Here is a 27,947-nt window from a genome sequence, read left to right as displayed (position 1 = left end):
GAAACCTCAAAAGTGTTTGCTTTAATATTTTAATTTTCAATAATAATGTTTCTTTTTGTATATTTCCTTCAACGGAGCAAATTGTATTGGTTGATTTATTATTTGTGTAATTATCCCATGTGGTTTTTCAAAGCTGTATGTTTGCCTTAAATAAATAAATAAATGTAGAGAACTGTGGATATCACAGCGTTGATATTTTTGAGTAAGCGTGGTTAATATTGGTATTGAGCTAATATCTATATATTGGTTTCCTTTGTACATTGATGGCGGAAAATAAAGTTCAATAAAATTCAATAACCCATTTTAATACCGCCCTTTATCGCTCGGATGACTAGAATTATTTCAATCGGGTTCTTCATATCGATATTGGATAAGTGATATTAAATATATCCGTTATTAGGGAATATATAGATATTGCTATATATAATTTCAACCCTATTCCTGAACACTAAGGTGTTATGCCTCTATTCTTTTTTTTATACAACTTATAATGGCAAACAAGCTGACGGCCCACCTGATGGAAAGTGGTAACCGTCGCCTATAGACATGAGCAGTACCATGGACATAACAGAGTAGACTGTTTCGGATATTTCTCTATAATTTCTTTATTATATCCCACCATTACATAAGAAACAGCCATGCAAGTATAGCTTCTGAGCTGCATACAACCAACTTTTGTTTAAATTCTACCAGAAACCAACGTAGGACCAACCCTATGATGGTCGGGGGGGGGGGGGGTTGTTAGTAATGTGAACCATATTACTAGTAATATATCCTGTCGGGTCGACCTCCGCGTGGTCCCCCCTGGGAACCATCGTTCTGAATTCCATGTGTATTCATCACGATAGGCTAACTGACCTGCCTTTTCGTCCACACATCATCCTTCACTGATGTTCCGCCAGCGTATACCGTTCGCGCAAGCGGGGCTACTGTTCCACCTAGTGTATCTAAAACATACGGAATCCCGAAATTTTCAGCAAATCACACTTTGAACATTTTTTATAAAAGCAAATAATGCGATACACACGTTTTGGCAATTTATAAACAAAAGTGCGAGGTGAGAGTCGTGAGGGTTGTATAATGGTTGTATTATGCTTGTGCCTGCAACTTACTGAGGGGGGATCGGGGAGAAATTTGGTTGAAAATTCATTTTCGCGTTTTAGGGTTCCGTACTGAAATTAAAAGCAAAACCGACAGTAGAATGAATGCTATTATGCGGAATTACATTAAAACCGCTTTTTACTCCTTTTACTATAATTAGACGAAGATTTATAAATAAATTAATAAAATAAACACTTTTTTATTATCCGTTCGTCCACGTATCTGACTTTCGTTACACAGTGAGTGTTTAATTTTTAAAGGAATTCTAGAAAATGAGATTCTCAATTCGGTTGTATTTTTTTTTTTTATGTTTATTACCTCATAACTCTGTCAGTTGTAAATCGATTTGGAAAACTCTTCTATCTAAAAGAATATACTTACAGATTGGTCCCATCGTCTTTTTTTTGTTGTTGATTCCATCGACTATTTTGAACCGATTTTCAAAATTCACTATGCAATCATGCTTGCTTGCCATGTTATGCCCAGCATAAAATGGCCACCCCTTCCTTTTCCGTAGGTGTAGTAAGAGGCGACTAAGGAACCTTAATAGTTGAAATATGGGCAGCAGCGACCTTCTTAAAACATCACCAAAAGCTAAACTACGATTGTCAATCTACCTGCCAAGCATGGCCACTATTGGCCAAATCCGCCCAATGATAAACCGTAAAAAGTGGTCCCGATGATGACGATACCATATCAGCGTGGTGATGATGGAATCATGCTGTTTGTCCCTATATTTTGTAATGATTGAAATTAATATTAAGCAATTGAATATATTATATGTATCATCATCATATCAGCGGTTAAATGTCCACTGCCTCCTCGATATAAGTATACTATAATTAAATTATATTAAAATATACCTACCCTCAAATATACCGACAAAAGTAGCCACTGTTCAGAAACCACCAACATTAGATTTCATTGACCACAATAGCTATTGTATTATGATGTATATGCTATTTGATATTCCCCGTCCACCCCATGATGGGAACAGTTGATGACAGACGCTTACATAATGCATTGATACTAACAATGCATCGCCTCCCACTACACAGAGATCATATCGTATGTTAAATATCATATTTCACGAAGGATAACGATAAATATAGGAAGTTATTTGATTAGAATTATTTTGTTTAATTCCGCCACCATTAGTATATATGTGTGTGACTGCCAACACTCGAAGATTGATAACTATTACTATACGTTTTGCGACACTTGTTTACGCAGGGATCATATCGAATGTTATAATTAAATATCATATTTCACAAAGGATAACGATAAACTAAGGAAGTTATTTGATTAGAATTATTTTGTTTAATTCCGCTACCATTAGTATGTATGTGTGTGACTGCCAACACTCGAAGATTGATAACTATTACTATACGTTTTGCGACACTTGTTTACGCAGGCATCATATCGAATGTTCTAGTTAAATATCATATTTCACAAAGGATAACGATAAATTAAGGAAGTTATTTGATTAGAATTATTTTGTTTAATTCCGCTACCATTAGTATGTATGTGCGTGACTGCCAACACTCGTAGATTGATAACTATTACTTATACGTTTTGCGACACTTGTTTCATCTCTAAAAAACGTGCGTGAACAAAATGGCAGTCATTCATTGACGGCTAATGTGGAAGGTTGTGGAAGTTCTGGTAGTAATAGTAATAGTCAGTCTACGAGTGTTGGCAGTCACACACATACTAATGGTAGCGGAATTAAACAAAATAATTCTAATCAAATAACCAGTGATATGGACTTCTGCAAGATAACACTTAGTTGAGAAAAAAAACAAAACATAGGAAGTGTATTATTTTTAAAATCTATGCTCATTTTTATATATTTTATACGTTACTAGCTTTTACCCGCGACTTCGTCTGCGTGAGCGAGATAAAAACTTTGCCTATCATCTAGAAATGGGTAATATCCGTACGGCTTCGATATCTATATATTGGGTTCCTCTGTAAATTGATAGTGGTAAAAAAGGTCATCACACATTTCGGTATCGCCTACACCAATCTAATATCTATATTCCTTTCAGTTATTTTCTTAGTTTCAATATTATATACTGGATAACCGATATTGTAAGAATCGTAGCAATTGGCGTTCCATTGTCTCTGCCTACCCCCATGGGAGACAGGCGTGAGGTTATGTATGTATATATGGGCCGGTATATAGATATTGCATTATATTACCCACCCTTAATATTAAAGTAAGAAATACGCGACAGTCGCAAACAGAATTGTTTACTTATTTCCAATTTGTCCGTGCAAATATTTTTAATAAATTTATCATCATTTATTCCTTAATTAGCGAGAGTCCAAGAACGAGTTAACAGAATGATTTATGAACGAATCCTGTGATTATTTATTGTGAAGATAATTAATTAAAAAGAACTTTATGTTTCTGTTTTAAAGTTGATATTTTTATACAATTAGATTAACAATGTCTGCTACATTTTTTTTAACCAATCTCAAAAATAAGAAGGCTCTCAATTCGGTTCTATTTTTTGACCGGATTTGAAGAAAATTTGCTCTATAAGTAGGTTATATACTAACTTAACATATTGGATTTTTTTATGTATGAATACATGCGGGCAAAGCCGCGGCAAACAGTTGGTTCAGAATTAAATAATATACCAAGCCATATGGCCAACTTGATTGTAGTAATATTCTACTTTTATTGGGAAAGTGGCCCATGTCCAGTAGTGGGATTATAATTCAGTTCAGAGGCCATACTAAAGTTCATTATAATTCTGTTTAGGTGTATAGCTTGTTTACTTAAAATATAGCACTTGAATAATGTCATACGTACGAGTGTTCACGAATCCCGTAAGCTGGTTAGGAGAATGATGACATACGCCCGATGCGTGGAGTAAATTCCTTTAGATTTAGAAAGCTCACACAGTGACACGAGCGAGCGATTAAAAAAATTTGTCCGATGATAAACACTGATAATTCAATATATAGTTTAATATTTTGTTCCAGAAAAAACATAGCTAAAACCGTGGTGAAAGCGATTATGTTGATTTGAAAAAGAAATTACTGAACTGGTAGATAGAAAATACATATACTAAAGTATTTTTATATTAGCATTAATAGGCAAATTTCTGGTATTTTGGTTTACGATATTGTAACTTTTTTAGATATCTCTAATTTTTTTTAAATATATATGTGTGTGTGCGCGCGCGCTCATGCGTATGTGTGTATGAGAGCGTGTGCGTGTGTGCGTGCGTTCGTGCGTGATCCATTGTTAATGTAGCTTTCGATAACATTATAAATGCATGCACAAATCTTGCAGAAACATCAAATCTTTCCTCTTTATATATATCAGTATAGACAAAAATGTTCACACAATATAAAATTCAATTTATATATATTCTTTATTGCACTAAAATATACAGTAACAACAATAAGTTAATAACAATGTTAGCAAAGGCGAACTTATCTCTAAAAGAGATTTCTTCCAGTCAACCTAACGCAGTGGCATAGGAAGTAGTGAGGAATTTATTGCTTTCAGTAAATAAAATTTATTTTTTAATTTACAATCGCTACCGCTTATCGCTCTGCTTGCAACTGAATGCGCTCCATGCCATCGCCAGTACATTTCTAGGCGGGGCACGCGTTACCCAGCTCCTTATTACTCTGACGATTTGTAGGCGTGTTTGTGACGTCATAACCTTCGTTTAACGACGTCACTGTGACAATATTAGACTCTTAAACGCTTATACGGTGATAAAGCAGTAATTGTGTTTAAAATAGACATTGGATCAAATAGGCAAGAAAAGGTATTGCGAAAGGTAAGGACTGCGAATGACAAGCGTGCATGGTGTTAGTCGATCATGCACGGGTTTTTTAATGACCATGTAATTTTAGACATAGTACATTTAAATAAATACACATAATGTTAATAAAAATTTAAAAGAGTAACTGTTGAGTTTCTTCTGGACTCTTCACAACAGATAACAACTTTCCGAATCCTGCAGTAGGTAGAAAATAGTGACGATTTAAAAGAGTTTATAAACAAGAATATTTGAATAAATATAATTTAAATTTGATTGACTGCGATAAATTGTCGCCTCTACAAGAATTGGCATAGAATATAACGACGCGTTCGCGTTTTTTTTTTTCAATTTTTTTTTTATAGTCGCTAAACTAACATAATATCTTATTAAAATTGGTATGGACAAACACAAGAGTCAGTTCTATTAAAAATAATTCAACAAAATCGTTTTAAAACTGCTAGATAGGTAGATATTACGTAACTTATGCAAAGCGTTGGATTTTTACATTTGTCCAATTTGAGAATTAGCGATTGCAAAATAATCATTAAAATCGCTTCACAAGTGACGACGTACCAGCGTAACATAGTTGCAAGAATATAGTCGAATTCAAAAATTCCTCCTTTTGGAAGTCAGTCACAAGGTTTTTTTTATGTTAAATACATAGAATGACAAACAAGCTGACGGCCCACCTGATTGAATTCTGCAACCGTCGCCTGTACACATGAATGTTCCAATAATCTTTCTACCGAATCATAATTCTGTTTTGTGTACAGCCCTAACATAATTTCTGGTGCCTTCACAAGCGAGGGCTGTCAAAATTATTGGCCTTTTAGCCGCGTAGTCGAGCAATCTATCATGATTGGCCCTTCTCGGCTCCCATACACGTCTGACTTAATATTCAGGCTGCGACTCTCACCCAATCATCTGCTGGGTTCATCAAATGAGCAAATATAGTGTGAAGTACATTTGTATCACTTGTTCTGACCCTCGGGTGTGTTTGTTGGAAGAATGGCTCGTTGTATTGACTTGGTACAACCCTGAAACGTTAGAGTTGGGCATCGATTTATGATTAATTTAGAATAGTAAATTATTATAATATTTTAATATAGTTGGACTGCGTTGTGTTAGTATGAGGGGTTTTTTTTTACGGCAATGAAGCTTTGTTTGGGAGCACGTAAGCCATCATCCGGTCAGCCACGTCAGGGCTTCATGTTTTACAAAGGTAGAAACTCTTAGAGCCAGACGTTCACTACCTTCACACGGTTAAATAAATATTTTTTTTTTTATCCAAGTAATCTAATGGTGTGTTTGCATGGCTGTGTTTCGGTTTGAAGGGTGGGATATGGCGTAAATTTACTGGGTACAGAGGAATACCACCTGAGTCCTCAGGAATGGAAACGCATGGGGGTATCATGGGCGAAACAGTATACTCTGTTATGTCCATGGTACTGCTCATGTCTATAGGCGACGGTTACCACTTTCCATCAGGTGGACCGTCAGCTTGTTTGCCATTCTATGTAAGTTGTATAAAAAAAATATGGCATTAAGCTCGCCATTTTTATTTTTATTCTGCAATTTTTTAAATCTACAGTTTATTTCCAAATACAATTTCAGTTTATAAGAACGGTCAAGATCTCAGCTATTGCTTTTTTCAAATAAAAGTTGTGTTTACAAAAAAAAACCATGTGAATAGGTAACTTGTCACAAACTTTATATTATTAAAAAAAAAAAAAAAAACTACAAACAATTACATTATTCTTAAATAGACCACGGTATTATAGTAATATTATAGCGACAGTTATCAGTTTCCATCAGGCGAGTTGTCAGCTTGCTTACCATTTTAAATTACATAAAGTGTGATAGGTTTCTGTTAATTCTGTAAATGACTCGATTTTATTTTACTTATTAATTGAAAGTGCAGGTGAGGGAGCCATTCTGCTGAAATAAATCAGTATTCCACTTTACAGCGATTATTTTCTAGTGTTCCTTTGAGACGCCGAGGTAGGTACCTTTAGTTTTTGTTGCAATTATAAACACGTCACGTTCGAACCAAGAGGTCTACCATAAAATGAAATTTCGTATTTTTTGGACTCTATTTCGTGTTTACGTTCGATACAGTAAATGGAATCTTTCGTTCGTCATAAATTCTACCGTAAAAGTCCAAATGAACGATGTTTTAACATTTTTAAACAATATATAACTATATTATGTAATTTTAACATCAAATTTGTGTTTCATTCGGCCCCAAAATCTCGGAATACATTTCGTAGTAGGTACTCGGAGCACATTTTAATCTAATTGTTACGAACTATTGCGTAATAAACTCGAATACAGGCAGAGGCGGAAGAAACGAACCATGTGATGACAATGACAACGAAACATGGTGACAAAGTCACGAGTTTAATTTGTTTTTTTATTTTATTTTTTTTTTATTATAATTTTAAACAAAGATAAAGATTAAGCTTTTAACATTAAGTCCGCCATGTACACATATTTGTACTAATAAATAAATAAATATAATATATAATACGTAATTTTATAATAATGAAATTATAGCATAGGTACGTTTCAAACATCTGTACAGAGTGAATCCTAAAAATCTATGAACCACATAATTATAGGCTTCGTAATGAATAAAATGTTAAACAAAAAAGCCATAGGTACGTATCAAGTTTCTATAAAAAATGCACGTACATATGTAGGTGGTATTAATAAATCATTTAAACAACATTGAATTTTATTTCTATAACAAACAGAGTTCATAATACAATGGGATTATTGGAATAGACATTTATGAAATCCTATATTTGCCCGCGTATTAATTATTACTCGTCATAAAAGTATGACCGAATTTTGGGGTGGTATATATAATTTACTTTTGATAATATGATGTTGAATACTGAACCTTATTGCGTCGGTATAAAGTCCAAGTGTTAGACGATGCAGTCTCCAATGGTGTTCCATGGTCTGTCGGGAGCCACAAAGGTTTGTAATGAACAGTCAATCACTTTGCTTTTGAATAGTCATTTGGAAGTACACCCACGCTATTGTATTTCTGTGGAGGTAAATCTTGATTTGTTTGGTTTAAGGGTTGTTAATACTAGTAATAATAGGGTTCCGTATTAATAATAGTGATTTTTTTAACAATGAAAAAGCCTAAATTCATAGTCGATGTGTCTACGGAGTCCGACGAGAGACAATCCCCAGCGGTTATAATAAAACATTTGTTTTATTTATATCTCTTATTTAATTTCCTTTTTACCAGCTACTTAGTACGCGAGAATTCAAGAAATAGGGAAATATACTTTACTACGAAATATACCATAATTCAGATGGTATTCTAAATGGGATATCGAGATAAAACATACACTAGATTTTAGGTTAGATCTTCAGAAACAGAACTGTAAAAACTGCATCTGATTTGGTGTAGTAATTTTTTCGTGTTACCGAAACAAACATACAAACATTTTCTTTTATAATATCGTTTTGGCATCTATTGGTATTATTAAGACTACTCATTGTATTATAAAAACCTTTATTGTACTTAATTTACATTAAAACATATAATATACAATGGCGGAATTATTCTATAAAAGAATCTTTTACAGTCAACCTTTGAGAAGTTCAATGTTTTTTTTTGTGCAATTTAGATGGAAAACAAGCTGACCTTAGAGAAAGTGGTAACCGTCGCCTATAGACATAAGCAGTAACCATGGACATAATAGCATATACTGTTACGCCCATGTTACCCCCCATGCATTCCTGAGGACTCAGGTGTTATTCCTGTATATCCTGTAAATTCACTGCCGTATTCTGCCCTTCAAGCCGAAATAGATGTAAGCACAACTGCTTCACGGTAGAAAGTAGAAACAAGAATGGGACAGAGGTGCCCAAGTAAACGACTTTTGTACAAAGTCTCCCTCTGGTCATTTAAACAACTGACGGAGTTAGGAGTTAACAAACATAAAAAAATACAACCGAATTGAGAACATCCTTATTTTTAAAGTCGGTTGAAAAGTGCCCTATGGAATCTCACTTTTTTAGGTCGGTTGATATTTTATGCGCTTGGATGACTAAAATGACAGAATGCACATCGTAAAGGCAAAGTGCTTTTTTACTGCAAAATAGTTAAAGAATGAACCAGCGCAGTCCGGCGCTTCAATAAAATAAATTCCCTTCGTATTCACTGAGTTAAGAGGCTGTCCTTGCTATGCATTCATAATAGTTTATTTAAAATGATTGTAAAAGTTTGTAAAAATATTTAGGTAATGTGTAGAGTTAATCAGGCTTCAATAGCTAGATGGATTTAAATAAAATTTGTTTTTCTCTACAGATGGTGTAATACAGTGAAATAAATTTTACTACTAACTAAGAAAATGCTTAGAAAAACAAAGACAAGAAAAATTGTATGCGTCAAAGACAAATCAGTTTATTATTAAATATGTATAATTGTAACATACAACTAAATATAAAAATCTAAAATAAATCACTCTCTAAACTTACATATTACAACTTACAGCATGGGGTTCATCAAACAACTGAGGTTTCTACAGGGTCATCAACGCGCGTGTAATGCCTCTGGTATTGTAGGCGTTCATAGGCTACGGTAACCGCTTACCATCAGGTGAGCCGTATACTTGTTAGCCCCCTCAGTGGTATAAAAAAAATATTACAACTTATATGCCGTGGCTTAATTCCCATGAATTGAGAAATGTAATAGTTTTTATTAACAAGAAATGTCCTATAAAATTAATGGGTTACTTTTTATTTAACTTATGTTAATTTAGAATTTGTATTTTATTTAATTGAAATCCATTCCACCGTTTTATAACAAACATCGGAACAATTTCACAAATTTTCACAATTGTAAAATAAGGAGGTTTATTTCTATTAGCAAGGGCGGCCTCTTAAGAATAAAATTATAAGTAAACGCTAAGAATGTCTCCGTTTAAAGAATGAATGAATCATTGTTTTTTATTTGATTCCAAACCATTGGATTATTTATTTCCAATTCGAATACAACAACTTTTCGTGGTAATCAATGATTGGTAGCAATATAAAATTAAATTGGTCATTCGATGATTCAATGGCAAGTCAGGTCGGTGTGAGAAATATCTTAAAATTAGTAATCAAAGGTTTTACAACAATGTCGTTAGCATGGGTACCATTGTCCCACTGGTATTTCTGTCGCTAAGCAACCTGTGCTTGTTAATATGTTTGGGTTTGAAGGATAGGTTGGTAGTAGAGGCGGAGCATCAGTGAGGAATGATAGGTGACGATGACAGCAGGTTATCGTCACCTATCATCCGGCAGTTAGCTCATCAAGACCAATTTTACTAGAATTAATCATGATAGTTTCTAAGGGGAACCGCGTGGATGTCGACCTAATAGCGTGTATTGCTGGTAATGGAGAAATTAGACCCCCCATTACTAACAATCCCTTTCTCCCCATATATGTGTTACTGTACGGATGCTTTCCTGAATGAGCATATTGGGAAACTAACTCAGTTTATGAGGGGGGAAAGGGATTGTTAGTAATGGGATCTAATGAACCCATTGCTAGCAATACAGAGTGTATCAGGTCCCCCAAGAAACCATCGTGAACAATTCTTGTTGAATTCGTTAAAATGGGCTAACTGACCTGCTTAATCCTCATCTATCATTCTTCACTGGTGCCCCGCCGGTGTACGAGGTCTGTCCGGAAAGTTCGTATAACAAGTGTTCTGGAATGCGAGAAAGATGAAATAGAGGCCAGATAAATATGTACATGTACATTTATAGATGTCCCTATTGATGCTTCAGTTCTTTGACGATATTGAGATGAACTGTTGTCACGCCATCTGTGAAGTTACCTCTTAACGAAACCCCGTCGCGGAGCCCGCTTCCGTTGAAGAGCAGCGCGTCGTGAATATTAAAGTGAACCTCTCAAACTCGGCAAGAATGGTTGTGAAATTTTGGATCTCAGAACAGTTTATGGGGATGATGCTAAGGAATGGCAACCGTCCACAAGTGGCTAAAAAGATTCAGAGAGGCAAAGACAATGTTGATTGTTTTTTCCGATGTTCTGGGGATTGTCCATCAAGAACGGTTCCCTCCAGGCCAGTTGATGGAAAATTGTACGTCGATGTCTCAGTTGCCTCAAAAAAATCGTGTGGCACGAGTTCGTCCAGAATTGGCGCGAGAGGGGCTGGTTAATAATAAAGCGACAATGCCCCAGCCCACATATCTCTTGTTGTCCGTGAGTTTTTGAGTAAAAAATCCATTAATATGACCGAACACCCCCTATTCTACCGGATTTGGCCCCGTGTGACATATCTTCTTGTTCCCAAAAGACCAAATTGACATAACAATATCATGTTTGGGGGACATAAATGAGATAAAAAAAGCTACGACGGGGCAGCTGAAAAGTACAACCAATATTTCAAATGCCTTCAATGGAAACGGCGTTGGCACAAGTTATATGTCACAGGGGGAGTTTTATATATATATTGATTTACCTGAATAATTGTAAAATAAAATTTTTAAAAAATTTTTACAAATACTTTCCGACAAACCTCGTATTTATCTCGGGCGGAGATCATTCCATTATTACAACATTACAAAAAACTCAGTGGATGAAATAGATAGATAAATATGTACATGTACATTTATAGATATTCGTATTGAGGACAATTTTTGACGTTTATATTGAGATGTGACTGTGTACAGCAGATGTGCAAGTCTGGCTCGTGCACAGCGCGCCCCGTTTTGGGGATAAGCTCCGTACATGAATATTAAAGTGAACCTCTCATGGGGTGACAGTATATATTGTGTAATACTGGGTACATTTAGGAATAACACCTGTACCTATGTAGGAATGGCAACGCATGGGGGTATCATAGGCAAAACAGTATACTCTGTTATGTCCATGGTACTGCTCATGTCTATAGGCGACGGTTACCACTTTCCATCAAGTGGGCCGTCAGCTTGTTTGCCTATTCTAAGTTGCATAAAAAAAATACGTTTAGAAATTTGCCCAATTACTGGTTAATAATAAAGCGAATATTAAACAGTGCCTAATATAGTTAATTTGGAAACATACACAAGACGGAATAAAAAATAATAATATAACCAAGTAACATACTCTAACTACACAGTTATATCGTATCTGTAGATGACATATCTTTAGGTCGGCAGATAGACTTGACATTAACAATATCATGTTTGCCAACTACAATTGCTAACAAGTGTTGCTACACTGAAAAGTATACTAATAATATATATATGTAAAAATTTTACTCTTCAATGACGCTTGAATGAGTTATATGTTTTTTTTTTTTTTTAATATGTTTTTATTGCACTCATAAATGTAATAATAATGGCAATTATTATAAATAATGTGAGCAAAGGTGAACTTATCTCTAAAAGGGATCTATTCCGGTCAACTCAACACATTAGCAAAGAAAGTCTTGAGTGGTCATCAGTAGTGGAAAACAGTATTGAAACATATTTATTTATTTATTCTTTATTAACATGTACATATATATATATATATATATATATATATATATATATATATATATATACAACAGGCGATTAACTCTGTAAAGTTCTCTTCCAGCAAACCCTGAGTGGAAAGGAGCATTAAATTACATTAAAATACATACTTGAAGTAAATTAATATATATAAAAAATATAAACATATTTAATTCAATAATAATATTGTAATATATGTATAAATATTAAACGTTTGTATGTTTTATAGGAATTTATAACGGTTTTAAATTTATCTTTAATCCTTCTTTTTCCCTGTTTTATTTTTTTACTATTACGTCTTAGTAAGACGCAACTTTAATTATTCCTTTGCACCCTAAGGTTGCCTGGAAGAGATTACTATTTAGCGATAAAGCTGGTCATTGTTGCTTCTTTATCTTGCTTTTATGTAACGCGCAAAAGAGATTAAGAGATATATATAAGAAGTATTTATACAGAATGTGCAAATGAATAAGGCGACCTTACCGCTAAAGGCAATCTCTTATTTATACTTATATTTGTTATATATATTAAATACACTTCGGTGTAAATGGGGTATACAGAAACAGGCACGAGCGCGCATCAGATGCATCGCGTCACTTTGCATATTCGCGAATCGATGTTTGACCAACGCTCTTCGCAAAATGGCCGACCTGTTGATTGAATTTTTAATCCGTACTCTCCGAGGCCAGTGGCCCGAGATTGTTTTAATATCTGTTAAAAAAAAAACCCGGTTTAAACCAGTCATAATATAATTATTTTATATAACCAGTCGCTGTAAATGCAGGTAGTCTTTTAATATGTATTACGCCCTCAGCGCTCCGAATTGTAATGCGATTCATGTAAAGTGTCATTTTTAAATATGCCTCCATCTTGGATTTTTCTGTTACAATTTATTTTTAATGCAAACATTTTTTTTTTATTTATTACATATAACATGTATATTTCATATATAATACAAATACAATATAAACTACAATTGTTTTTTTATCGTGTACTTGATGAATCGTCTATAGGTATGTATTGTCTTATACAATTGAAGTTATTTTATTACTGTCTTTATTAAATCCTTTCTAATATTTTATTGTTAAAAATATCGTAGATACATTCAGTTCTAATATAATAACTATTATTTTAACTTACATTTATTTTTTTATACCACGAAAATTGTAAACAAGCATACAGCCAGTCTGATGGTAAACGGTTATTGTAGCCTATGAATGCCTTATCACTAGTGGTATCACGTGTGCATTGCCAACCCTAACGAAACCTTAATATATAAGAACAAATAAAAAAAAATTTACCTCAAATAAAATTGAAACAAAAAGCGAATATTAAACTAATGTTTAACTGTAAAGGACAGAATCTATTTGAAGTCGTTCTCCTTTTTTGAAGTCGGTTAATAATAAAAATCATTCATTCGACGTGTCGAACAAAACATGTTTTTAAAGCCAGCAGAAAGCTGAAAGCCGTAGGCGTATTTTCAAAATATACACATTTATTTGACAAAAGTGTGCGGTGCGTTTTTCTTTACTGTTTGTCCATGGGACGTAATGAAAGTGGGTATATCAGTATAGCTCTGCCGTGGCTCTTACGCCTGACTCAATTAATGAAACCGAAACAACCGCACTCTGTTTGTATTGTACTCGTACAGAACGAGCGCAGTTCGCAAAAATATATTATTTCTTTATATATTTTCAACGGAGAGGGACTTCGTACAAAATTCATCTGCGTGGGTGGTAAACAAATTAAAATTCTCGAAAGAAAGAATTACCTGTATCTACGGCACTATACAATATTTTATATGTATATAACCTATTGTTATGTAATGCTGTTGATCCAAATTGTTTTTTTAGATAATTTTTTTCATTTCTGTTAATATAATTTTATTTTATACTACAAAGGTTACAAACAAGCATACAACACGTCTGATGGTAAACGATTACTGTAGTCTGTGAACGCCTGCTACATTAGGGTTGTCACTGCGCAAAAATGTTTTCTACGAAACAAAATTTTAAATCGTATTAATAAATACTAACACCAATTTTAAGGCGTGTATTGCTTTAATTAATATACTGTATATTTATTTATTTATTCATTAGTACAAATATGTGTACATGGCGGACTTAATGCTAAAAGCATTCTCTCCCAGTCAACCATAGGGAAGTGTCAGAATACTCGAATGCGGTACTACTAATTATTGATATACATACATACTAAAGTTACATATATAAACGAATAAATATATATAAATAACAAATATACTTACACATATATGACATATACTATATTATACACGGAATTGAGAATAATATAAAGTACTTACTGCTCGGATAAAAATAAAAAGTGTGCGTTAACGCTTTTTTTGAAAGAAAGTATATTGCTTTATACAATACTTTAATTAATTAATTATATTGTTTATTATTGTTTTCTGCCATTTGCTGTAGACATGATAGGCTCCTGAGGCCCAGATGCAAAGAATTTTTATCGGACGATCGTAGAGCGCCTCATCGAGGTTACTGGTGACCCGAGAGCTGGTAACTACTTTGCGCAAAAAATAAATTTAGCAAACCAGAGAGGTAATGCTGCCAATATCTTGTGTACGCTGCCAGTGTGGTGCATTGGGGGACTATTTATAATTAGAAATATAGTATTTAAGAAATTATATATTAACTTTAACTATATAAATTATATAAGATTAATTAAATTATTGTAACTATGTTGTAAGAATGTTAAATAAAGGTTGTTATTATTATATTGCTTTTTAAAAATCTACAGAACACCTGCAAATCCTCCGGAGTTGTCAGTGTTCATAGGCATCAGTAGTCATTTACCGTCAGATGAATCACATACACTTTTGCCTCTGTGTTATAAAAAAAATGTCGCTCAAAACATCTGTTAAGGCGAATGTTAGTCTTCCAGAAAATCCACATTATGTTCATAAACAATGTGTTCAGAAAACTCCACCAAAGCCTGTAACTGGATGACGCAAGCCTCCTCGAACTTGGCAAAGTATGGAAACGGAGCCGAAATATTAAGTTAAGGCGTATTATTTGAGTTGCTAAGTTACACACGCACCGACGGCATTTTGGCTGTTTGCATAATCATAAATAAAATCAACGAAACAAAACTTGGGCTTGCCGCTTTGCCGCTCATTCTGTTAGTTTTAAAGCATGTATATTATTGTATAATTTTAAACCAAAGGCACTGGGGAATTAATACGGCGAAATACGTTAATCTTTGCGTTTTAAATGATTATTGAAGGAGTTTGTTTTCAAGCGACTTCTAAAAAAAGCCAGTTCTCAATTTGTTACCTCATAACTCCGTCAGTTGTAAACCAATTAGCAAAATCTTTTTTTATTTGGTTAGATATACTTTCAGATTGGTCTGATGGAAATTTTATCCAAATCGGTTCAGTAGTTTAAGACTTAATAATAGTAATCAAAATAAGTTATTTTTTCTGTTATTGCATTTTTTTGTGTTTTGGGTCTTATAAAGAGTTAAATAAATAAATAACTGGTTTTGCCACGTTTTAAGTTGATTTTTTTAAAATACTTGCTTAAATTATATACTAACACAACCTGTGACCATACTTTCCGAAGCAACAGACTTGTTTAGGAAAAATGTTTAATAGTACTATTATATATATATAATGGTAAAAGTAATAATAGTAATTAATATAATAAACCCTTTTTTTAGGACATTTCAACTCTAACTTGTATAAATATATAAATCTTAAATTATATAGATAGGGAATCGAGTCTCAAAAACGGGACAACTTTTTGTCAGCTAATTGTCAAATCAGCTGACTCGTTTTTTTATCAGTTTTCTATATACTTTCACAATTAATGTATATATATATATATATATATATATATATATATATATATATATATATATATATATATATATATATATATATATATATATATATATATATATCGTGAATCCGATCAACTAGATGTATTAAATAAGGTGGATATCATTACATATCCTTAAATCCCAAGAGCAATATAAGATATGTGATACTTTGAGAAATCCAATATGGCTGTGCGTCTTACTTCATCTAAATTGAGAGCCTCCTACATGGGCCTATTTCCTCTATCATAAAGTCTATGTAAATTGAATGTTGCAATTAAATTGTAACATAGCCTTTTCCCATTATAAGTCACTTCCAAGTGGAAGTTGTATTTTTTTTTTCTGTGTGTGTTACCAGATCAAGTGTTTTTTTTTTTTTTGCAATTTTAAACAAAATAAAAATATATATTTGGGAATTGTTTCAATCATTCGTGTAGTGTTTACATGACAAAACGTAAGGAAAAGCGACACTAGTTTATTATTAAATAAGAGTAAATCTTATCAGTTTAGAGAACAAATATTATAACAGTAAAATACATACCTACCATGTAAACAAATTTGTAACGAAAGTAATTATAAATTAATAATATATAATATGTATATGTATAAATTGATTTCCGTTACCACTTTTTGGTGGTCGATTGTCGCGATTAATACGATTACTATTTAATGTAGACGTATCCCTGTTCTAAATTCAAATGTTTTAAATCTAATCTTTGAAAACATATTGTTAAAAAATTTTACCTTTTTATTGCTTTTACATGGAGAATTTCTATCTATATAATCTAAGATCTATACATATAAAATAATTTATCCTGACCGACTGACCACACAACCAGAACTACTAAGAAATCAAAAATTTAAAAAATCCTATTTTATATCGTATGCATTCGCTACTAGAGGATTTTTGAAAATTTTAACTTAAAAGGAAAAACAAAAGCAGGCGTGAACAGCATTAATCTATATGTGTAAAAGGAAAGCTATTTGTTGATGAAATTTGCTAACGTATAATTTCGGTTCTCACATTTTTACATCTCTCATTCTCACATTTCACATTTTTATATCTCATATTCCCACATTCTCACATTTTCACATCTCATATTCTCACATTTCACATTTTCACATCTCATATTCTCATATTTTACATTTTCACATCTCATATTCTTACATTTCACATTTTCACATCTCATATTCTCACATTTTACATTTTCACATCCCATATTCTCAAATTTCACATTTTCACATTTCATATTCTCACATTTCACATTTTTACATCTCATATTCTCACATTTTACATTTTCACATCTCATATTCTCACATTTCACATTTTCACATCTCATATTCTTACATTTCACATTTTCACATCTCATATTCTCACATTTCACATTTTCACATCTCATATTCTTACATTCCACATTTTCACATCTCATATTCTCACATTTTACATTTTCACATCTCATATTCTCACATTTCACATTTTCACATCTCATATTCTCACATTTCACATTTTCACATCTCATATTCTCACATTTCACATTTTCACATCTTATATTCTCACATTTCACATTTTCACATCTCATATTCTCACATTTCACATTTTCACATCTCATATTCTCACATTTCACATTTTCACATCTCATATTCTTACATTTCACATTTTCACATCTCATATTCTCACATTTCACATACTCACATTTTTACATCTCATATTCTCACATTTCACATGCTCACATTTTTACATCTCATATTCTTACATTTCACATTGTCACCTCTCACATCTCACATTTTCACATTTCACATCTCAGATCGCACAATGTCACATCTCATATTCAGACATGTACGTTATAAATCAATTTCCACATTAGCCACCGTTCCATGCGTACATCACCCTGGAAGCTGTATATGTATAAGAGCCGCTTAATTAATATTATAACAACACGAGCTTATTACAATAATTAACTCGATAATTATCTTGTTACAGGTATATCAGACTATGATCTACGGACTCCTCGTTAATTAATTAACCAGTAAGATTTTAGCTTTAATGTATTTAGTCATTAATAGCTGTCAGCCTGTTACTTCGTGCGCGTAGATTTAAAGTAAGGAAGACTTATAAAATTGACCATTCCTAGATGGCGTATCAAGATGAGACATATACTAGATCTTAATTTAGAGCTATAGGAACACAACTGTAAGAACTTCATCCAATTTGGTGCAGTAATTTTTGCGTGATGTCGAAACAAACGTACAGTCGAACAGAGAGACAAAATTTCTAAAAGGTATTTTTCTGCTGTTTATTTAACATATCTCATTAAAATCCCTCAGATCAGTGTTTCTTAAATATCTCCCCATATACAGGCATTATTTAGTTACAATTTTATTATATTAATAAGATTTACATATAATGTATTTATACATGAAATCAAATTTGTTAGCATCCATTGAAGGTACTGCTCTACTAGCGAAACTAAACATCTAAAGAAGCATGGAACGAAAAATATGCCATGTAACCATTACTAATATTATAAATGTGACTGTGAGTTTGTTACCTTATACCACCTTAACGGCTTAACCAATCACTATGAAATTTGCTATACACGTACTATACGGGACGTAGAAAATATAGGGCTTTTTATCCCAGATAGTAAAGATATCCCGGTTTAACGAAGTGGCATAAAAAAAAATACAAACGAATCGAGAACCGCCTGCTTTTGGGAGTCGTTTAAAAATATATAAACACAAATTAGAGAACAGGGCGGGGTGCATACCATATATTTTCAACAATTGCTAATTAAAACCGGTTGTAATTGATTTAAGCCGGCCGTGAAATTAACTCGGCTCGGAATAATTACAGAAACATTCCCTTTAAGGAGATACTTCAAATGTTCTCCTCACGATCGCATAGAGTTAATAATGTTCAAGACACGGTAACGGGAATTATTTATTTAGCAAAAACAAACAACGAAAAAAACACGTGACAGGATGTTTCATTAAGACGTTTAAAGATAACACACACACATTGTAGGTGATCATGGGCGGCGGTAGTCACTTACCATCAGGTGAGCCGCATGCTCGTTTGCCCCCTGTGTTGTAAAAAAAAAAAATTAATTGAAAATATCTACACGTGGTTCCTAGAGACATTAAATTGGAGTTGTTTAAAGGTAATCGAATGACTTTAAAGTATCTGTAGATGTTGATTACGCTTTCCATTAGGTAGACCGTCACTATTTTGCTATTCTAAGTTACATAAAAAAATCATAACACCGAATTGTGTATGTACAGTACAGTTTTTTTTATGCAACATAGAATGGCAAACAAGCTGACGGTTCACCTTATGAAAAGTGATAACCGTCGCCTATAGACATGAGCAGTACCATGGACATAACAAAGTATACTGTTTTGCCCATGATACTGAGAACTAAGGTGTTAAAGATTTTACTAAGATTGTATTTAACAACAAACATTTTTTATTGATTTGTAAAAAGGAAAGCTCCATTTACCAGATCCTTACTAAATATTGATCAACATAACTTTTTGATCATATATTCATTTACAATTACATTAAATATATGGAGAACTTACATCTTTTAAAACTATTTGAAAACTTTTTCAATTCCATATGAAAATTTTTATCTTTTTCATTTCTTGTCCTCATAACAAAGGAAACACACAATTGTAGAAACACAAGCGGGACAAAGATACCCAAGCACTTAACTTTTCTATAAAGTCTCTCATCAAACAACTATAAAATTTTTTTTATACAAATGATTAAAGAAATCGTGTTCTCTCTAAACAATTGCTGTGTCTACGTAAATTTAATTGCAAGCACTCTTCTGGTATCCAAAGGTGATTTATGTGTTCGGAGCGAAAGCACGAAAGTTACAAGCATTTCTTTATTTGTATAATACGATTATATGCAGGTATATTATTTATTGTTTTTTTCTGCAAAGGAAAGCAATTAGTTTCACTTGGCAGCGGTTTGCAAACAATTATTTTGAGTAATGCTCAGCATTTAAACTAAAAATGTATGTTTTGTCTTTATTTTTAAGCCATCTTAAAGATATTTATGTATGAGTAAAGTCTAAACACATATGCCACTAGAGGGCGACACTCTTAAACGAATCAATAGTAGCAGTGACCTAATAAGTATAAAATATTTTGTTTTTTTTTTTCGTCTATATTTTAAACTAATCTTATTATTCTTTTTTGCCATAAAGACTGCAATAAATACAAGCAATTATTATATAACAAATTTATGTACGACAAACGAGAGAGAAAGCTCTACCGATTTTAGAAAGAATCATCAAAATCGATAGAAAATTAACGAACATATTTATTTGATTAAATATTTTCCTGAAATAGGTATTCAGTATAATATTTAATCGTCGAAGAAGTTCAACAGTAATCTAATTATTATAACTGTCCCGTGCTGGAAATTAAACCAAATTAATCCGAGTGACCGCGGTAGGCTCCCTCCTGCCACGTCATTCTCATTCGTCAATATGCTCAGCGATATGTGGGCCATCGACAAATGCCTCTAATTACCCTATCAGATATTGTAGTGGTGAGTGAGTTATATATTTATTTATTATGTTTCCAACAGACTTCAAAAAGAAGGAGATTGTATTTCTTATGTTTGTTACTACAAACTCCGCCAGTTCAAAACCGATTTGGAAAAAACTTTTTTTTTGTTTTAAAGAATATAATTCCAGTTTAGTTCCATAGAAATTGTATCAATATCGGTTCAGTAGTTTAGTTTTTAAATCTAAATAACGTCAGTTTTTTTTAGGACACAATCTTTAAAGCAGTTGTTTTTGCATGGCTGTGTTTCGGTTTGAAGGGTGGGATATGGCGTGAATTTACTGGGTACAGAGGAATAACACCTGAGTCCTCAGGAATGGCAACGCATGGGGGTATCATGGGCGAAACAGTATACTCTGTTATGTCCATGGTACTGCTCATGTCTATAGGCGACGGTTACTACTTTCCATCAGGTGGGCCGTCAGCTTGTTTGCCATTCTAAGTTGTATAAAAAAAAAACTCAAATGTAATCATGTTTAATCAATATTTCTTTATGTATAGGAATTTCTATAGCATATTATTATGTAATTTTATTACATTAATGTTAAGAGAAAAGAAAATTGCTTATGTAAGCAAACACTGTCGGTGTACTTTGCTTATATTATCTGCTATCAAGTGTACAGAACGACTTATTTCCAAGGATAATGACTCTAGAAAAATCCCTTCTCCAATACAAGTATTATAAATTATCATAAAAACGCTGCATCATATAATCGTCCGTTACCCGAGTGTAACCCTGAGGTACGTTAGGTAATCTGGTCCCGGTTTTCTTAGAGGCTTATTACATTATCATATTATATATGTGCGATCATATATAGAGTAATTTATGAAAGCTTTCAACGCACTTTTAACATGTTAAAAGTGTTAGGTCTAAAAAATAGTTACCTGAATCGTGACAAAATTTATATTATATATCACATCACCATACCAGAGGGCGACTTTGTACAAAAGTCGTTTGCTTGGGTACCTCTGTCCCATTCTTGTTTCAAACGTAAAGCAGTTGTGTTTGCATGGCTGTGTTTCGGTTTGGAGGGCGGGATATGGTGTGAATTTACAGTGTACAGAGAAATAACACCCGAGTTCTCAGGAATGGCAACGCATGGGAGGTATCATGGGCGAAACAGTATACTCTGTTATGTCCATGGTATTGCTCATGTCTATAGACGACGATTACCACTTTCCATCAGGTGGGCAGTCAGCTTGTTTGCCATTCTAAGTTGTATAAAAAAAATCAATACCGGAAAAAAACAGTAATAGTTGCAAAAACAATGACCAAAATTGGTCGCTAAGATATCGCATAATTAATAATTTATATCCATAAACAATATTAGCGAACAGAACAGTTTTTTTTTTTTGTTATTATAGTTTTTTTTTTTTTTTGTTAATTATTGAATATATTATATATTATTTATAAATTTTGAAAACATATCAAGATTGTTTATATACCAGTTATAAAAAAACACATGTACATAAAGGCAAATTTGATTGAAAATGAAATTCGAAATACAAAATTCAGTTTTTTAAATTGCGAATTGTCTCAACGCAAGTGTAATCTATCCGTTATACTCAAGCCCTGGCGATTAAAGGCAAGAGCCATCTGCATACATATTATCTAAGCGCAGTGAAGGCAAGATCGTGCCTTATCCGGCCAGGATGAAAATAAAACAAAAGTGTGCCCGCCTGTTGCGGAGGTGCTTTTCTTATTTTTGTCGTGTACTTACGGGTTATGTAGTGATGTACTATGTATTATATCGATAGAATTAATTGTATCTATCATTAAAATGCTCATTAGACATTTCCTGAAGTAGACATACATTTTAATATTTATGGATGTACTACAATCATACCGGTAGAAGAAAGAGAGAAGAAATGTGAAAGAATAACGAAGTATATTATTTATTTGTTACCTTTTCACGTTTTATCTTCAGTCATGATATTTAAATACACATGACTATGCTCATTTCATTTTATTAAATTATTTATGTTGAGTACTTTGATAATTAGAACGATTACTTATAGTATTGCCAGTGTTAAATATATCAATTTCAGTGCGAGATATAAAAAAGTTACTGTCGCTAGAATGTCTTCCTAATTGCGGAGTGGTCAAGGCTCGGTCGTTTGCAGTAACGCCCTCTCGTTCGCAACCGCCGTAAACTTTTATTGGACGTGAATCACTCTCTTTATTGGCCGATCACGTAGAAACGACGGATTCAAATTACTTGCTACAAATAGACCAGAAATAAAAAGTAGGATATGGATCGTATTGAATAATTGTTAATCGAAGGGTGTAAGGACCATTCATATATGAACCCTTGTAACTTTGAACTTTCTTGTCCTATGTAGTTAGCGTACTGCATGGGCTACATATAATCGAATAAAAACACCATACCTATAATAAGTAAGCCATAACTATAGGAAAGGTCATAATTCTATCCTAAAAATAGGTCTACAGAAGTAATATAATCCCTTTATTTAGAAAAACATCAAACCTTTTACAAATCTATTTTAGCCACTGAAGCCTTTTGTCTTTTTCTTTTGCGCTAAATTCCTAATGTGAAAGAAAGTGATAAAATACTGTAATAGTAAAACAGGTTTGTACGAATTTTAGTTTTTATTATAAAGGGGAAAGATTTCTAGGTTTTATCTACACGTATGTTTAAACTTTTAACATACCTACTACTATCCCTCTACACGTAAATTTAAGTAGAATTTTATGAAATTATTATTAATTAGTGATAATTTTTGTTGTATCAAAATTTGGGAATATTCTTTATGATCATCATTAAAATATCGTGTTTTTAATTTCAACGGTTTAGACTAACTTTTTTTTTCTCTCAGTTAAAAATGTTGAGTCAAACCTGTAGTGACCTGTTTTAATATTCAAACAAACAGTTTTATAAGGTATTTTATGTAAAACTACAAAGAATTTCTCAATAGATATCTACCATTAAGAAACATATTTGCAAAATTTTACTACAATTAAATTTAGTAATTTTTAATACTGTTGATATATATTTAAAATATTTTCAAGATGTTGTACTAAAAACGCGATGATTTTTATTATTTTAAATAACTTATTTTCATTTTAACTTACGTACCTTACGTATTAATACGTATAATTACGTAACTTACGTATTAATTCATTAAATTACCGTTATTTAGTTATGTATAAACTTTATTTATACATAACTAAATAACAGTAATAATTGATTGAATTGTATTTTATCGATATTTTAATATTAACACCACTATAAAAGGGCTTGTCCACTGTGGATGACACGACGATATTGTACAAGATGCCGCTGATTGTTCCCGTTTTTTTTTAATGAATGATAATGAAATGGTAACCCTGCCTGTGCTATCGGTATACACTGTCAGGGCACCAATGATGAACGATTGGTGAGGATGAAAAGGCAGGTCAGTTAGCACATCGTGACGAACTTAACGATAAATTAGTCGTGATAGTTTCTAGGGAGAACCGCGTGGGGGTCGACCTGTTAGGTTATATTGTTAGCAGTAAGGATTAACCTCCCCATTACTAACAGTCCCTTCCCCCTGGTTGTTCCCGTTTACCGTTCATATCGATAACTGATGCATGTAACCATAAACTGTACTGTCGTCCGTATATGGTACTCGATATGGTTTATTACTGTGATTTTCTAACGACTTGTATTAAGCTTGAATAATTTTGTGACTGCAATAGTGCATGGAAATCGTATTTATCGATGTCCGATAAATAAATAGAAATTAAATAGAGATTAATGCGTATCAATATTGACTAATAAAGCACATGGTTATAGTTATTTAAAATATGATTAATAAACGTATTTACGTAATTTGAAAATTTTCAAATACAACAGTATTTATTAATATAACTTCAAAAGTCAAAAGTTCCGAAGTTCTCAGGAATAGCAACGCATGGGAGGCATCATGGACAAAACAGTATACTATGTTATATACATGGTACTGCTCGTGTCTATAGGCGACGGTTACCACTTTCCATCAGGTGGACGGTTAGCTTGTATGCTATTCTAAGTTGCATAAAAAAATATAAAAATGTATTTTTGTTTATGTTTTTGGTATATTTAGAATAATGTATGTGATTTGATATACGTAAATAATCGTATATGTATAAAGAAGCTTATCAAATAAAGAAATAAAAACCTCCAGTCAAAAATAAACAACGAAAAATAAAGTAAAATGTGCGAGATTAAGGGGTTATTACAGCTTGACGTATTCTTGTCGCTGCGTTACGTATAAAATAAGTGTTTATTTAATCTTCTACGAAGAGAGAGGCTTTAGGTATTTCTTGGCGTACAATATTAATTTATTTCAGTTTTTATGTAGACACATCTTAATGAAAAGTCAAAAATATTATTTTATATACATAAAATTATAATTACATGACGTCTGTATGTAGATATTTATAAAATAAACAATTAAATTAGAGCAATGGAAGTAAAATAATAAAAATATCATTATTTTTGTCTGTTTATCTGTTTGTCTGGATCACGTAAAAGTTACTGCACTATATTGGAGGCAATTTTGACATTTGTATTCCTGATGGTCGAGCTTAAAGTCCAAAATACGGTTTATGACTTACTTTAAAAATCTACTCGTACGAAGTCACAAGCAAATGTAATATTTAAGTGTAAAATGGATTTATTTAACTTTAAAAATCCACAATAAACGTCACATGATTCTGAAAGTTATTTTCGGTCGAGAACTAACGAGTAACTCGACCGTTGCGCAACGTTGATTTGTTAAAGCGTGCCTACCAATTATATTGAATATTTATCTTTATTGGCCATAAAACTACAGTTATTTTTAAATAAATGATCTGTTAACCTACTATGGTACTTAAAACTACATTGGGTACTTACTTATATATATAAATTTAAACAACGATGTTTATTGAAGTCAACAATATTGGAATAAGAACATTCCCATCAGTATATGGTCAGTTAATCTACATTATTTAGATTTAGCAGCAGACTGTGTAAGCTGGAGTTTTCAAGCGATGATAGGTAACGATGAAAGCAGGTCAGTTAGTCCATCCTGACGAATACACCTGGAATTCAGATAGATAGATATCAGCACGATGGTTTCCAGGAGGGACCACGTGGAGGTCGACCTGAGAGGGTATATTGCTAGCAATGGGACTGGTAGTTTGCATTACTAACAATCACTTCGTCCCCCTTAGCTGGAGCTTAGAGTTTCAGTTTTTAGAGGCGACACTTTTGGTGCCAGAGCTTATGAATAAAAATATATTATATCGACACCAAATTATTGAGATACGGGAAGGAAAACGTTAAAATTGACAAATCAGACTGATTGACAAACAAAAATTGTAGTATGATTGTAAACTAGTGTCGAATTGTTTAAGTAGGTAGCGACTACATTTGAATAGCATCAAATGCGGCAAATGTGTAAATCCTCCACTGAATACTTACCTATAAGATCAAAATATATACATATATCGATATCGATAATAGTTTTGAGCACATCCCTATTGGTGCAGGTCGTGTTCACGACACCACACCTATTGTTTAACTCCAGTAATTAGTTCGTGTACGCGATAAACCAATTTTAGTTTGTTCGACATAGTTTGTATAGTGATGAGACGGTACGGGATTCTATTCCCGGAATAATAGTGTTTCCTAACTATTGATCGTTTTTGATATTTATGACGCAGTTAAAGTGGCTATTGTATGTTGTTTGTATTCGTCTTTATGCCTATAATGAGTCTTTTACTTTTAATTCGTCATAGGATGATGTTATTATTCGATAATAGTACAAAATCAACGATTACACCATTCTCTTATTGACCATTATTGTTAATTCCACCTTAAGTCAACTGACTTTATCATCTTTTGTTCCATCATTCATTATACGTCATACACTATTCCATTTTCATTCATTAAAAATAAAAAATAAATCCAGAAAAAACAGACATATTTATGGGTATATTATAATATGTACTGTGTTCCCGTATGTATTTCAAATGTGTTACTTAGTCATTAACGTCATATGTACCTACCTAACTATAGAATCATTCATTCTATAGTAAATTCGTAGTTACCCTTTGATAAAATCGAATAATACTGGATATTTTAGTTTTTATTTTGACAGTGATCCGCGTCAAAGCAGATTCTACACTATCGATTAACCTAAATTGCGTTGACATAGAGTAAACATTTGTACTGGCTGGAATAGTATAAAGAACTTGATTTGTTTTACTGAATTTTGAAATTGGAACGCGATTGCTAAAGTTGTGGTCTGGTTACGTTATTTTTATTAGCAACTTTTATTTTTCACTTGTCAGTATGTTTCGGATATTTTTGTTGTAGATGTGGAAAAAAATATAAATATATAAACAAGCAATCAAGTAAATACTTAAAAGTTGTAGTCACCTAGTCATAGTTAATTATCAGGGTGCACGGCTGTGCCCTCGCCAAGCCTAGTACAGCCATACCATTTTTTTTGCGAAACGACTCATGGCATTTTTTTTATAGCAATCTGTTTTATTAAAATGTATATAACAGTAAATACATATATACACGAAATGACAAGATTCAGTAATATTACACACTGATATTTAAACCTCCCTGTAACTTCATTGCGGATATAACAAGAAGTTTGAATTTTTAGTGATCAAGACAACATTCTATAACTGGATATATTGCTAAGATACCCAATAATTATAATATATAATTTACGTTTGAATTATCGCTAATCAAAGTTCTTTAATTTTGTCACTTACACCCTCATCGATCATCAAAATTCGGAGGTATTTGTATCTCTCACTTACATATCTCACAAACTTCTAATTTTAAATTTTAATTAGCATATAACCTACGAGTGTAAAGGAAGGAAAAAATAAAAAATACGAAATTTATTTGTTCATTTTCGTTAACTAAAAAAAAAAATTAAATTACATTCTTTCAAATAACACATCGTGCTTGTAGCTGATAGATAAGATATATTACCCAAGAATAAAAAAGGAGGATAACCTACAAAAAGAAATGAGATCCCATCAAAAACATAAAATGTAAAGATACACCAAGTCTCGTAACGCAGCTCTTCCACTATAAGAAGTTG

The 27,947-nt window shown here is 32.6% G+C and overlaps 2 protein-coding genes across 2 annotated transcripts in view; one reads left to right on the top strand and one right to left on the bottom strand.

Moving 5' to 3' along the window:
- LOC113519441 (uncharacterized) overlaps nt 1-27,947 on the top strand; it is a 767,542-nt gene that overhangs the window by 188,828 nt on the left and 550,767 nt on the right. The gene's annotated exons all lie outside the window — the stretch shown is intronic.
- LOC128201150 (keratin-associated protein 16-1-like) lies at nt 17,324-17,935 on the bottom strand. Its single transcript, XM_052897135.1, has one exon. The coding sequence runs from the start codon at nt 17,933-17,935 to the stop codon at nt 17,324-17,326; it is 612 nt and encodes a 203-aa protein (XP_052753095.1).

This window comes from Galleria mellonella, unplaced genomic scaffold, assembly GCF_026898425.1.
Source record: "Galleria mellonella isolate WM207_F2 unplaced genomic scaffold, CSIRO_AGI_GalMel_v1 utg352, whole genome shotgun sequence".
NCBI lineage: Eukaryota > Metazoa > Arthropoda > Insecta > Lepidoptera > Pyralidae > Galleria > Galleria mellonella.
Note: the sequence above shows the minus strand (reverse complement) of the source record. Positions and strands in the feature narration are given on the sequence as shown.

Excerpts from the sequence above, each read along its gene's own strand:
- LOC128201150 (XM_052897135.1), bottom strand. The coding sequence starts at position 17,935 with ATGAGATGTGAAAATGTGAAATGTAAGAATATGAGATGTGAAAATGTG.